The following is a 13,178-nucleotide window of genomic DNA, read 5'->3' on the forward strand; positions in this document are numbered from 1 at the left end:
CAAATGTCATTCAACTCTTTTGTGTCAGCTTCAGCTTGTAATTAATTCTCTAATTGGTTTAAATATTAATTATACACATCCACACAAAAAAAAATGAAGAGATTCGACCCCGGGGACTAATGCACAACAATCCCTCAGGCAACAATTCTCATAGACTATATAACATTTATAATATTTTTTTAAAAAACCTAAAATGTTAATCTGAGATTAACACAAAGCTTGCTTCAATAAATCTTCATTACTGATAAAAGTTCCGTGGAAACCATAAGGAACTCTCGATGGAAGCGTAACCGTAGCTTCAAGCTTCAGACTACCTGCATTTATGATTTGTAGTTCAGATCTCACATTCTCCTCGTCGTGAACAAACACCATAACGTAACCACCGCCCTCTCCGGCGTAACTGGAACCCTCTGGCATAAACAGAGGCTCTCCTCCATATTTCCCGTCACCGTATATATATTTCTGAACCTCTCCTGTCGATAAGTCCACTTTCGCGAAACCGGACACTTTAGGCCACGGTTCGGTTAAAGCAAGGTACGCAAACCGGGTTTTCCTACCTAAAAGATTCCGGTTTACCATACCGGCTTCGAGATTTAATTCCTCGGAGATAACCGGCCGACGCGTGGACTCCCCTGTTCTCAGGTTTAGTCTTATCTCCGACAAAACACTCTGAAGTGTTTCGTCGTGTTCGTTGAATATCGAGTCGGGTGGCGTCATGCATGACCCGATCACGACAACCTCGTCTGTCTCCGCCTCTTCCCAAGCGTTCCAGAGATGGAAACAGAAGCAGTCTTCCACTTCGATCCACCGCATCGACGAAGCGTCTTCAGCGTATTTGTCCAAAACACCGAATCTTGATTTCTTGTTTTTGTCGTAAACCACCGGGGAGCCGCCGCGGATCATCTCCGGTAGCCTGAACACCACTTGCTGGTCGGGGACCACGACGAAGTTCTCGGTGATCGCGAAGTCGTGGATCATTGTCGGTTGGTCGAGCGGGATCTCGACGTCGGGGGATTTTTGACCGTCCGATGAGAATCTGAAGTATTTTAAGTAAGGCTTCGAAACGACGTCGTAGCTGAGAGCGAATAGCTCGCGGGTTTCCGGGTCGAGTTTCGGGTGGGCGATCATTGTCGATTTTAGCTGACCGTCGAAATCGTACCGGCCCGAGGTTTCTAAATCTCCGGTTTGGGTGACTTTTACGTGGTACGGTAAATCGTCTTCGGACATTGCTAAGAGATGACCGTTGAAATAGACTAAACCGGCGTTAGCCACGCCGAGTCCTTGGGTCGGGTCGAGTAAACCGAATAGCCCACGTGCGTTAAATAGCATTAGCTTAGCGATCCCCAAGTGTCCGTGAAGCTCTCCTATCGCTTTGGGGAAAACAGACCGGCCCAGTTCTCGCTCTTGAACAAACCGGTTTGTTTCGGTAAACCGGCATGAATAACTAACCGAACCGTTATTAAACCGGACCGCGTGAATCATACCGTCTCCGTCGAAAAAATGGTGGCCGGAGATCGGTTTGTGAAGCGGATTAGCTCCGTTTCTGACGTAGACTCCTTGGATACACTCTGGCACTGTTCCCGTCACCGGAAGGTTGTGCTTAACCGGCTGCTCCGGGACCGGGAAGAAGTTTCCGGCAATTTGCACGGCGGGGTCCGCCGTTTTAGGGAGCGGATGACGGCGGCGCTCGTGGGAGACCATGGCGTTCTCCACCGCGTCTAAGATCGTAGCGGCGGTTCTCTGTATCGGGTTGTGACTCGTTGTTTTGGTGATCAAGGAGGCGACGTCGTTGCATAGTTTCTTCCAAGACGGTGGTTGATATGTCGCCGGAGACTGGAGAGAAGACGAGATGGAGAAGGTTTTGTTGTTGGAGGAGGAAACAGAACAGGGGTTTAGTTTCTTGTTTCCGAGTGTTGGCGAAGAGGAGAATGATAGAGATTGAAGATTGTGTCTTAAAGAACGATCAAGAAACTGGGTTGGAGTAGAAGGAAGTAAGGTAGTAGAAGTAGAAGCCATGATCGACTGATTCTTTGGTTTTTCTGATAAAACGCTGCGTTTTGGGGTTTTCTTCAAGACCAAGTTTGTGTTTTGTCCATATTCTTTGTGTTTGTGTGTTAGAGAGAGAGAGAGAGAGATGTGAGTGAGTATATTGCTAAAACAAGGGAGATGAGGTTTTATATATATATGCAAGGAAGAGAGAAGGGTACTATTGCCTCTTTGCTTTGTCATTCTTACATGTGTCTTGTGTTTATGATCTGATGATCCTGATTTTGCTGGTTGTTTGTCACAGAAAGAAATATGATTTTTGTTTAATATTAATTTGTCCTTATTCAAATGAAATTTCATAAGTTTTTAAGACATTAGATTCATCAAATCATATATACTAAGGATTATATCTTTGTGGGTATATTAAATTCAGGTGTTCAAATAATTTATCAGTTCAACAACAAAAATGAAAGAACGAAATTTTTATATGTTAACTCCTTGTTTATGAATTACGCCTATAAATTATAGCAATCGTTAGTTTTTAACTTCTAAGTGCTTGTAGTATTTTTATAATTTCACTTTCTAAAACTTAGGTGTGAGGTAATATGAAAGTATCTCGTGTTCAACTTAACTCTTTCGACGAACCTACGTGAATCTTCATTCAGTTAGAAAATAAATATGTATGTATATGTTATTAATTGGACATCATAAAAATGAGCATGCATATATATAATAAACATGTGGATATTTAGAGATTAAAAAAGCCATAAGGTTTGGTGTTTCACGGCTAATGGAAGTGGGGATTGGCTTTTTAATTAAGACGCGGTGTTGCCTTCACATCCAACTTTAAGTTGCATCTTCCCCATTTTGTGACTTGAAACTTCCATAAATCTAAGCAAATAATATAACTAAATTTTTGTAGAAATCTTTGCGTTCTTACTGGAGATTACATAAATATGGTGCCCAAACATCATTCTGGTCACTAAATAATATACTTTAAAAAAGGTATAATGTGCCTCACGCGGCTTGCTTGCTTAAGTGAGATTATGACATTATTTGTGTGCAAAAGTAATATTATAACAATATTACGTGAATTCGTTAAACACAATGTGCAAACAAATGGTTTATTAGCTTCAAGAGGTCATCAAGATTGGTTTTGTGCCTACGTTTTACTATTCATACATGGACAGAACTCTGCCGTGGTCGGTAACTCCTATAGAGTTATAGTTAATTTCGTAGTGAGTTGTATTGAGATAGATGGGAGATAAAATCAATTCAATTTATCTAAACTAAAATGATTTATTTGAATTACAAATATCATGTATGATTAGATGCCCCATTTTCACAACAGATTTATAAGCTTAACTCCCTATTGTAATAAGGGAGTTGAGTTGGAAAATAAAATATTCGATTCGTGAATTTTATGGAGAAACATATAATGTAATCGAAGAAAAATGGATACCAGGTTTTGAATCGAAAGTTTTATCTTATAATTTAAAGATTACGCGTCGTAATGCTTACCACCTCGAGCACCAAAATGGATTGTTTTTTTATGGCTATACTTCGAAAATTACGCATATATAAACCACATATATATATATATATATATATATATATATATATATATATATATATATATATGTTTTCCCTAACCAGAAGAGTTTGACGTTTGAACTATAATGTATGAGAATTAATCGTATAGAATTACAATATGTTACGTATATATAATATGCAATATAGTCCAATTCATGTGCCCACATGGAAGCAGCACATGCATAAACCAAATATATACAAATGACAAAAAGTATTATAACTTAAAATCTTGGTCATATAGATGAATAGTGCCTATAAATTTACTGAAATCCATTGAAAGGTAGGATACGGTTGGTCCAACAATCACCATTAATTAATTCAACTAGCAACAAACTCACTTTATGATTAGCTCGCAAGACCATTATTAGGAGTAACATGGTCGTTGCTTGTTATTTGTTAACTTATCTGAACCTACTAAACCTTGTTGAGAAACTTTGGATATAATGCCCAAAATTATATACTTATTTGAGACTATATAATGGATTTTGGCTTGAAATGACTGCTTTAATAAAACTAAATTGCCAATTATATAATAGCAATCGAATTTCTATGTCAATCATGTGATAACATGTACAAAAAGCAGCATGTATCCCATATGAAAAATACATGGAGATAGGGAGATATTATTGTAATACACTACCAAAAAGTGTGTATATAAATTAATATACACTACCAAAAAGAGTGTATACAAATTAATATACACTATATCAATATGTCATATAGGCTATAGGCTATAGGCCTATAGCATGGAATTGTGGAAGCATTCGAGAGTTTGACCAACCGACTTTACCTGAAAAAACTGCCAAAACCTTTATGATCTCACAGATCTTTGGCTGCAAATTGCTTTCACTGAGATTATAAAATTCTCCGAGACATGCGTTCTAGCGATGTTTTTGATATAATAATCGAGTTCGGATCATAAACCGTAGTAGTTTAGTTAACAAATAGTTTAAACTATTCAATAATTAAGTGTATCATACAAGAAACCAAATAATTTCATAATTAGCAACTTATTTAAATGAAAAGTCGGCTACGTATCAGATCTTCTGATCAATGAAGGGCACTGTCTACCTCATTTATTGGATTAAGCATATGCTATACGTAAATGGTTTCATATGATCTCTTTAATCAGTTGATGATACTGAATATAGTTTATATATATTATTTGTATTCACATTGATGGAAATAAATTATCGCATAACTAAAGTAACATGTTGGTCGGTCTTCGTCCAATGATTAATTAGTAGCTTTAAATATATGTACTAGCTGAGCGCTGCATCTATAACCATAATCTAACTATACAGATACGTACAAATACAAATGACTTTAGCATATGATTAGTATGTAACTAAGATATGATGAGACAAGTAAAGGAGTAATGGGTCCATGCATAAAGATACTCGTTAGGCATGAGAGGGTGGTGTAATTCAAAACGTGAAAATTCCCGTTCTCTCATGTGTGCTATAGGTGATAATGTCCATCACTTTCTAGGTTGAAACTACTCACATGGACTGATGGACTCACAATTATAAGATCCCCTTATGGAACGATCATAAATTAATAATACATTACACATACGCAAATAGTCGCTAAAAACAAATTCAGTTTAGTATGTTTGAAAATTAAGTGTCAATAAAAAAAAGTTATAAAATTATGATTTTATCATATTAGTTATGTTGTGGAAAAATATATTAATTATGTTTGGGTTTCAACAAAATTTTGGACTAGTTTTGTCTTGCTTCAACCACATTATTTACAAAAATATTTTAGCTATTAATTAACTAAAATGTTTTTTTTTTCATTTTTTCACAATCGAGAATCAAAAACCCTAAGTTAAAGTTTTTTTAATAAAAAGAATCTTATCAGTGCCTCCAAACCAACCATAATATGTACAAGCCAGTTCATGATTGGATTGGACCGATCCGAATGTTACCAATGCTGTATAAGCGAATAAAAATGGTACAACTAACTATATTCTGCAGTATTAATGTAAATATTATGCATTATATATCATGCAAAATAATTTTGATCCTAATATTCATTAGTATATTTTGTTGTCAACATTAATACTCCTTGCAATTGATGTAAATATTCGTCATTAGGGTATCAAATATACTTGATCCTAGCTGCAGTTACTACACGTATATATATAACTGATAAACAATCAGTTAGGTATCCAATTACAATCAGATTAGTTTATATGTTCTGATTGTACGTGATGTAAGGTGAATGTATATGTAGATTAAGTATTACTTGTATTCACATAATTCACCCTGAATTAACTCTTTTTTTTTGACAACCACCCTGAATTAACTTTGAATACATAGAAAATAGCAAAATACAGAAAATGTATAGAAAGTGGTGGGTGAAGCACTGAAAAGCAAAGCAAATATGTGGTTCACACATTATGTGATACGTACACGTTAATTAATTTGCAGCAAAGAAAAGAGAATAATGGAGCTATATTCCATTTAAAATTGTTTGGTAATTAGTCGTGTAAAAGTTTTTGTTTTTTCCGTCGGCAGTCGAGACAAAGTGAAACTTCTTTGTCAAAAAATTAAACAGTAAAAATCAAACATATTTTTTTGTGTGGAAAATAAACATTTGTGTTGAAACTTGAAACCATAGCTTATAGTGTAAGAAGTTGGTTTCACTGTGTTTAATTTCTAGGTATTTTAATGAATAACTGTTAAACTTATCAGTTATCAGTTAAAACCTTATATAGCATGAGGTAGTTTCATTGTGTCATATTATAAGTTTGTGTGTTGAAACTTGAAACTATAGTAGTAACTACTTAGTGTAAATATTTGGTATGGGATGTTGAAACTATAGTAGTAGTTAGTGTAAGTTTGTGTGTTGAAATAATCTACCCATCAGATATACTCTGTTTTGTCGATGCAGCTTGAAGGCACATACCCTGATTAGTGGTGGCTTTTATATTCCAAGGTAGTAAACTGTTGCTTGAGTTCGGTGAAAATAAATGTTTGTCAATTCAGATTTAGCGGCGTTGGAAAGAAGCTTTAGAGAAGACAAGATGAAGTCCATTTCTCTGACTCTCAAGGTCACGAATGCCATAATCAAAGTGTTACATATTGAAATTGACAGAACTAGAAAAGTTACAATGAAAAATATAACAAAATAAAATAATGACAATCAAATGCAAGAAGGAGGTGAAATCTTGCCACGAGTCCAGCCAGAAACATTCTCACACAACGCGGTGGCTGGACCGTCAATTCCACGGTGCACCAAGTTAATTCCGGCTAGCTCAACGTCTTTGCAAGGAGCCGTCTGGCTACATTGCAACTTCACGGCCACTTTGTCCGTCGAAGTCCCCCAAATGTTATTGAACTTCACGTTTTCTATCTGAACCTGAGAATGAGACTGCATGCAAACAAAGACAAAAACAAATTAGATAATCTTCAATAAAAAAACTAAAAAAATGGTTTCTTGTCGCGGAAGTTACATTTTTGCTACACTGGTTGTTTGGACAGTACTGTTGATCTATGATGATTGGGTTTCCGACATTGATCATCTGGAGATTCTGGAAAGTAAAATTCGAAACAGTGTTCCGTGACGCCGAAGGAGCCCATGTCTTGATACGAACCCCATTGCTCGTACCGGTAAAGACCGAGTCCCTAACTGATATTCCATAAACGCTCTTCTCATCTTTAAACCTCCCAAGGCTTCCAACGCTGATCCCATGACCCGGTCCGCACTTGACACTATAGATATCCAAGTTGGTGGTTCCTGACAAGATCGCGATGCAGTCGTCGCCGGTTCCAATGAAGACGTCGTGAATCTTCATGTGGTGCGACGAGCCAATCTTGATCCCGTCGGTGTTAGGGCTATCTTCAGGAGCCCTAATACTGACACGTGTAATCTCAAAATATTCCACGGCGAAGAAGTTGAGGTGGCCCATTTTGCTGTTGATAGATTTGATGCGGCTGATTCTCGAGAATCTCACGAACTGGAAAGCAATGTTCATCGGTAGAGGGCGGCAGTTAGGGTTTCTGGTGCAGTCGTTGAGTCGCCACGCGCTGGTTCCTTGGCCGTCAAGAGTGCCGCCGCCCGAGACCGTGAGATAGTCTACGTACCTGAAAATAATCCACGTGTCTTGTTTGATTGCGTTAGCATCTTTAGGTGCTAACAAAGTTCCTTTGATGATGAAACTAATGCGATTTTGGCATGGTCCCGCGAATGTTACACCGCCGAGGTAGAACGTTCCGAGTGGTACGAACACTCTAGCGCTTCCTTTCCATTGGCACGCATCTTTCCACGCCCTTGTAAACGCCTACAACAATATATCAAACGAGTGTTAATAGTTAATCAACAATACCATCCACTAATTTTGAATTAAGAAATGAGAATATTTAGTACGATGGCGTTATCTGTTTTGCCGTCACCACGAGCACCGTAGCTTCGGACGTCGAATATCATTCTTCCGGCGGAAGCAGCGGCTGAAACGCCACTTGCTAGAGAAGCGATGAACAAAATTAACGTGAGACAACAAACGGTGTTAGCCATTTCTTCCTTCTTGTTCTTTAAGGTACTTGTTGGTCTTTGACTTTTGACACATGTAAATAAAAGAGTTTGATGATGGTTATATACTACTACTAATGGTCAGTGGATCTCTAGATACTAATGTAAGAATTGGCTGTATCAGTGGCTTGATTTGCGTTACCGGATTTTGGTTAGAAGATATACGACTGGCTTGATTTCAGTTATATGCAAATTTATTTGTTTCTAAATTAACCATACAAATTAATTTGTTTCTTTAACTCTACCAAATAATTGATTTCTTTCTAATGTTTGCTTATGATTCACTATAATGAGTTATTTGCAATTTCCTTTTTGAAACAGATATCAGTATATATATATGGTAAATTGTTCCAATCTTGGTTGATTAATTGTTGATTGAAATTATCAATAAATCCCTTTCCCTACAAATAAATATCAAATTTGCAAGAATTTAAGTTACGGCTTATAAAACAACATGCCAAATTTGGAAAACACTTGCCAAAAACATGTTAGCACAATGGAAAAATATCCCAACGTATTAAATATTGGAATTGAAGACATCAAAACATTGAATCGTAGGGCTGGTTGTGTTGGGGCTTGGATGCTTTAATTTGGGAAATATGGTTTAGATGTAAACAAAAATCATTACTTTGGATCTGTTTTCAATTATAAAGCAAAATATGACGATGGTTATCCATTGATCACTGTTGCATCTCTATTACTAGTTTTAATATTAAGGCTATGATTTATATTTATATTTTTTTATTTTTTTCTAATTTAAGTTGTTAAATTATTTATATTAAGGCTATGATTTATATTTATATAAATGTTAAAATGCATGTCATAATTAAAATTTATTTTTAAATTTTAACACGTTAAATTAACATATTTTTTACTATTTAAATATTTTTTTTGTAATTTTATTGGCTATCTAGTTATCATATTTAGCAAAACTATCTTTTGAGTGTTGGAATAAATGTTTTAGAGATTTTATTAAACTGCAGAGTATTTTTGGATCGACCACATGCTCAACATTCGAATGATCCGTAAGAAGATGGTCGATCTCCTTGGCCAGGTAAGTATAATTTTAGCAAAAAAATCTTTTATTTTCAAATATTAAGTATATAACTATTCTTTTTAATATTTTTTAATTGTATTTTTGATTAAATTATTGTATTATAATGGTTATGTAAATATTTTTTGTGATGTTTGAATTTTTGTTGTTCGTATACTTAACCTAGATGATATTGATGTTTAACAATTTATTGTTTTCTGGAAATAAAAAATAATGATATATCAAAACGTATCTAAAACTTGTTAAATGATAGTATAATGTAATTTACATCCATTATTTGAAAATAAACATTTGTTGTTTTTATTTTTATTTTAAATCAGAAATTATTTTTATTTAAAAACATTATTCATATATAATATAATAGTTTAAGTTTTGAAGATTAATCTATATATATAAATTATGTATATTTTTTAAAACATAATTTAAGATATTATATATCGAGTATCTGAATAAAAGCTGAATTTCTTATCTTGAAAATCAGATATTTATATTTTTGTCTTCATGTTATACTCACCAATCCATCATTGATATGTATAACTCAGTATGTTTTTTTAAAAAACTTAGTTTTAAGTAATAAACGAATTTAATAAATTAAATTCATCACCTATAATGTTCTGTAAACTATATTTGAAAACTCTCTAAAATTATATTTTAAGCATAATATTATTATTATTTAATTTAAGTTATTTTAAACATAATATATGCTAAACCAACTTAAATTATATTTACAATAGGACCATCCTAAACCGGTTAGTAAACCAAAAACAATACTAAACCAACATGAACCAATACCTGATTCGGCGAGGAAGAAAGTGTTTCGGGATAAACGCTTGAATGGTTATTAACTAAAATGGTTTGATCATGAAAGAGTTAGTATGAATATTAACAATAAAATTATAGATTAGATTAATTTAAATTTGTAAGAATACCTTTGAGTCTATGAAAAGCAATTCAATTCCCATGAATAAGTTTGACTTTTGGAAGTTACGGGTTTCCCAACAATGAATCCACCTAACAAAAAGTTTGCTGTTATAAAAAAATCTCATTCAAGGTCATTAAAGGTTTTTGAGACGGCAAGAGTTGATAGTGAAACCGTTTTTTTGCTCGAGTGCTTTGAAATTTTCCTTAATAGTGTGAGGTTGATGTGGATGGAATAATGAGTTTTATAGAGACTTTCTTGATGTAAAACTATACATTTTTTTTTGTTTAATGTGGTATTTCCATTTTTATATATTTTACTACCATTTTAAGATAGAAGTACATTTAAAGATAGATGCTTAAATCTTAATGTACTTTTTCCATTTTTTTAATGTTTATTTCCATTTCTTATATTTTTATTTACGTAATATCTATATTTTATATTTTTAAATAGATATTTAAATATTAATGTACTTTTTCCATTTTTTAAATTGTGTATTTACTTATATTATATATTTTACATTTTAAGATAGATGTTTAATGCTTGATTAACTTTTTCCATTTTTAAAAAATTGTGTATTTACTTCTTATTACATATATAATTCATATATTATATATTTACATTATTTAATTATTATTTATTTTCATGTATATGTATTTCCATTTCTTGTACTTTTAATTTACTTAGTATCTCTATTTTACATTTTAAGATAGATGTTTAAATCTTAATGTATGTTTTCCATTTTTTTAAATTGTATATTTCCATTTGTTTTACTTTCTATTTACGTAATATCTATATTTTAAATTTTAATATATATTTTTAAATCTTAATGTAATTTCCCATTTTTTAAATTTGGTATTCACTTATATTATATATTTACTTATTATTTATTTTTCTTTATATTGTGTATTTCTATTTCTTATACTTTCTATTTACTAATAATTTTATATTTTAAGATTGATTTACATTTTAAGATAGATGTTTAAATACTAATGTATTTTTTCCATTTTTTAAATTGTGTATTTCCTTTTCTTATACTTTCTATTTTCTTAATATCTATATTTTACATTTTAAGATAGATGTTTAATATTTAATGTACTCTTTCCATTTTTTAAAAATTGTGCATTTACTTATTATTGTATATATAATTCGTATATTTATATATTTATAATATTTACTTATTATTTATTTTTCTATATATTGAGTATTTCTCTTTCTTGTACTTTATATTTAGTTAATGTCTATATTTTATATTTTAAGATAGATGTTTAAATCTTTACGTATTTTTCCATTTTTAATGTAAAACGGCAATGTTTAATAGAATAACTTGGACAAATAGTCAAATAGTTATATTTATGTTTTTTTTTCTTTTTTTAATAAAATGGTAATGTTACATTATGAAGATAACCCTTTTTTTTTAGTGAACAATGGTAATCTTACATATGTTTAATGTAGTTTTTCCATTTTTTTATGTTGTATGTTTACATATTATTGTTATTTTTAAATGTAAAATGGTAATTTTACATATGTTTCATGTAGTATTTCCATTTTTTATGTTGTATGTTTACATATTATTTATTATTTTCGAAATTATATATAATTGTTTTTTTACAAAATAGTAATGTTACATTATGGAGATAAGCCGTCTTTTTTTTAAATGAAAATGGTAATCTTACATATGTTTAATGTAGTTTTTTCATTTTTTATGTTGTATGTTTATATATTATTTTCTTAAAATAAAAATGTAAAATGGTAATCTTACATATGTTTAATGTAGTATTTCCATTTTTATGTTGTAAGTTTTACATATATTTATTATTTTCAAAATTATATATAATGTTTTTTGTTTTTTTTATAAAACGGTAATGTTACATTATGGAGATAAGCCGTCTTTTTTTTAAGTGAAAAATAGTAATCTTACATATGTTTAATGTAGTTTTTACATTTTTTTAATGCTGTATGTTTACATATTTTTTATAATTTTCGAAAATAAGTAATATTAAAATGTAAAACTATATTTTAATGTCATGTGTCATCTTTCGAGATTATATTATATATTTACTTATTATTTATTTTTCTTTATATTGTGTATTTTTATTTCTTATACTTTCTATTTACTAATAATTTTATATTTTAAGATTGATTTACATTTTAAGATAGATGTTTAAATACTAATGTACTTTTTCCATTTTTTTAAATTGTGTATTTCCTTTTCTTATACTTTCTATTTGCGTAATATCTATAGTTTACATTTTAAGATATATGTTTAAATCTTAATATACTTTTTCCATTGTTTTTAAGTTGTGTATTTCTTTTTCTTATATTTTCTATTTACTTAATATCTATATTTTACATTTTAAGATAGATGTTTAATATTTAATATACTCTTTCCATTTTTAAAAAATTGTGCATTTACTTATTATTGTATATATAATTCGTATATTTATATATTTATAATATTTACTTATTATTTATTTTTTTAAATATTGAGTATTTCTCTTTTTTATACTTTATATTTAGTTAATGTCTATATTTTATATTTTAAGATAGATGTTTAAATCTTTACGTATTTTTCTATTTTTAATGTAAAACGGCAATGTTTAATAGAAGAACTTGGACAAATAATCAAACATATTTATGTTTAATGTAGTATTTTCATTTTTATGTTGTATGTTTTACATATATTTATTATTTTCGAAATTATATATAATTTTTTTTTATAAAACGGTAATGTTATATTATGGAGATAAGCCGTCTTTTTTTAAAGTGAAAAATAGTAATCTTACATATGTTTAATGTAGTTTTCCATTTTTTAATGCTGTATGTTTACATATTTTTTACAATTTTCGAAAATAATTAATATTAAAATGTAAAACTATATTTTATGCCACGTGTCATCTTTTGGGAGAAATTTTTTCCGCTGATGTGGACGCCCTATGGAGTCTCAAAAGCTCCATTTTATTAGTAGAGTAAAAAATAGTAATCTTACATATGTTTTATGTAGTTTTTCATTTTTTAATGCTGTATGTTTACATATTTTTTACAATTTTCGAAAATAATTAATTTTAAAATGTAAAACTATATTTT

The 13,178-nt window shown here is 31.1% G+C and overlaps 2 protein-coding genes across 2 annotated transcripts; both read right to left on the reverse strand.

Moving 5' to 3' along the window:
* Positions 1-17: 17 nt before the first annotated feature.
* Positions 18-3,456, reverse strand: LOC103832319 (9-cis-epoxycarotenoid dioxygenase NCED9, chloroplastic). Its single transcript, XM_009108298.3, has one exon. It carries the CDS (start codon positions 2,344-2,346, stop codon positions 208-210), a length of 2,139 nt encoding a protein of 712 aa, XP_009106546.2. The 5' UTR covers positions 2,347-3,456; the 3' UTR covers positions 18-207.
* A 3,010-nt stretch (positions 3,457-6,466) lies between these two features.
* Positions 6,467-8,970, reverse strand: LOC103832320 (exopolygalacturonase). The gene is made up of 3 exons (XM_009108299.3): positions 7,957-8,970; positions 7,043-7,870; positions 6,467-6,960 (listed from the first exon to the last, which is right to left on the reverse strand). The coding sequence occupies exons 1-3, from the start codon at positions 8,101-8,103 to the stop codon at positions 6,733-6,735; spliced, it is 1,203 nt and encodes a 400-aa protein (XP_009106547.1). The 5' UTR covers positions 8,104-8,970; the 3' UTR covers positions 6,467-6,732.
* Positions 8,971-13,178: the final 4,208 nt, after the last annotated feature.

The sequence above is a fragment of the Brassica rapa genome, chromosome A07 (assembly GCF_000309985.2).
Source record: "Brassica rapa cultivar Chiifu-401-42 chromosome A07, CAAS_Brap_v3.01, whole genome shotgun sequence".
Classification (NCBI taxonomy): Eukaryota; Viridiplantae; Streptophyta; class Magnoliopsida; order Brassicales; family Brassicaceae; genus Brassica; species Brassica rapa.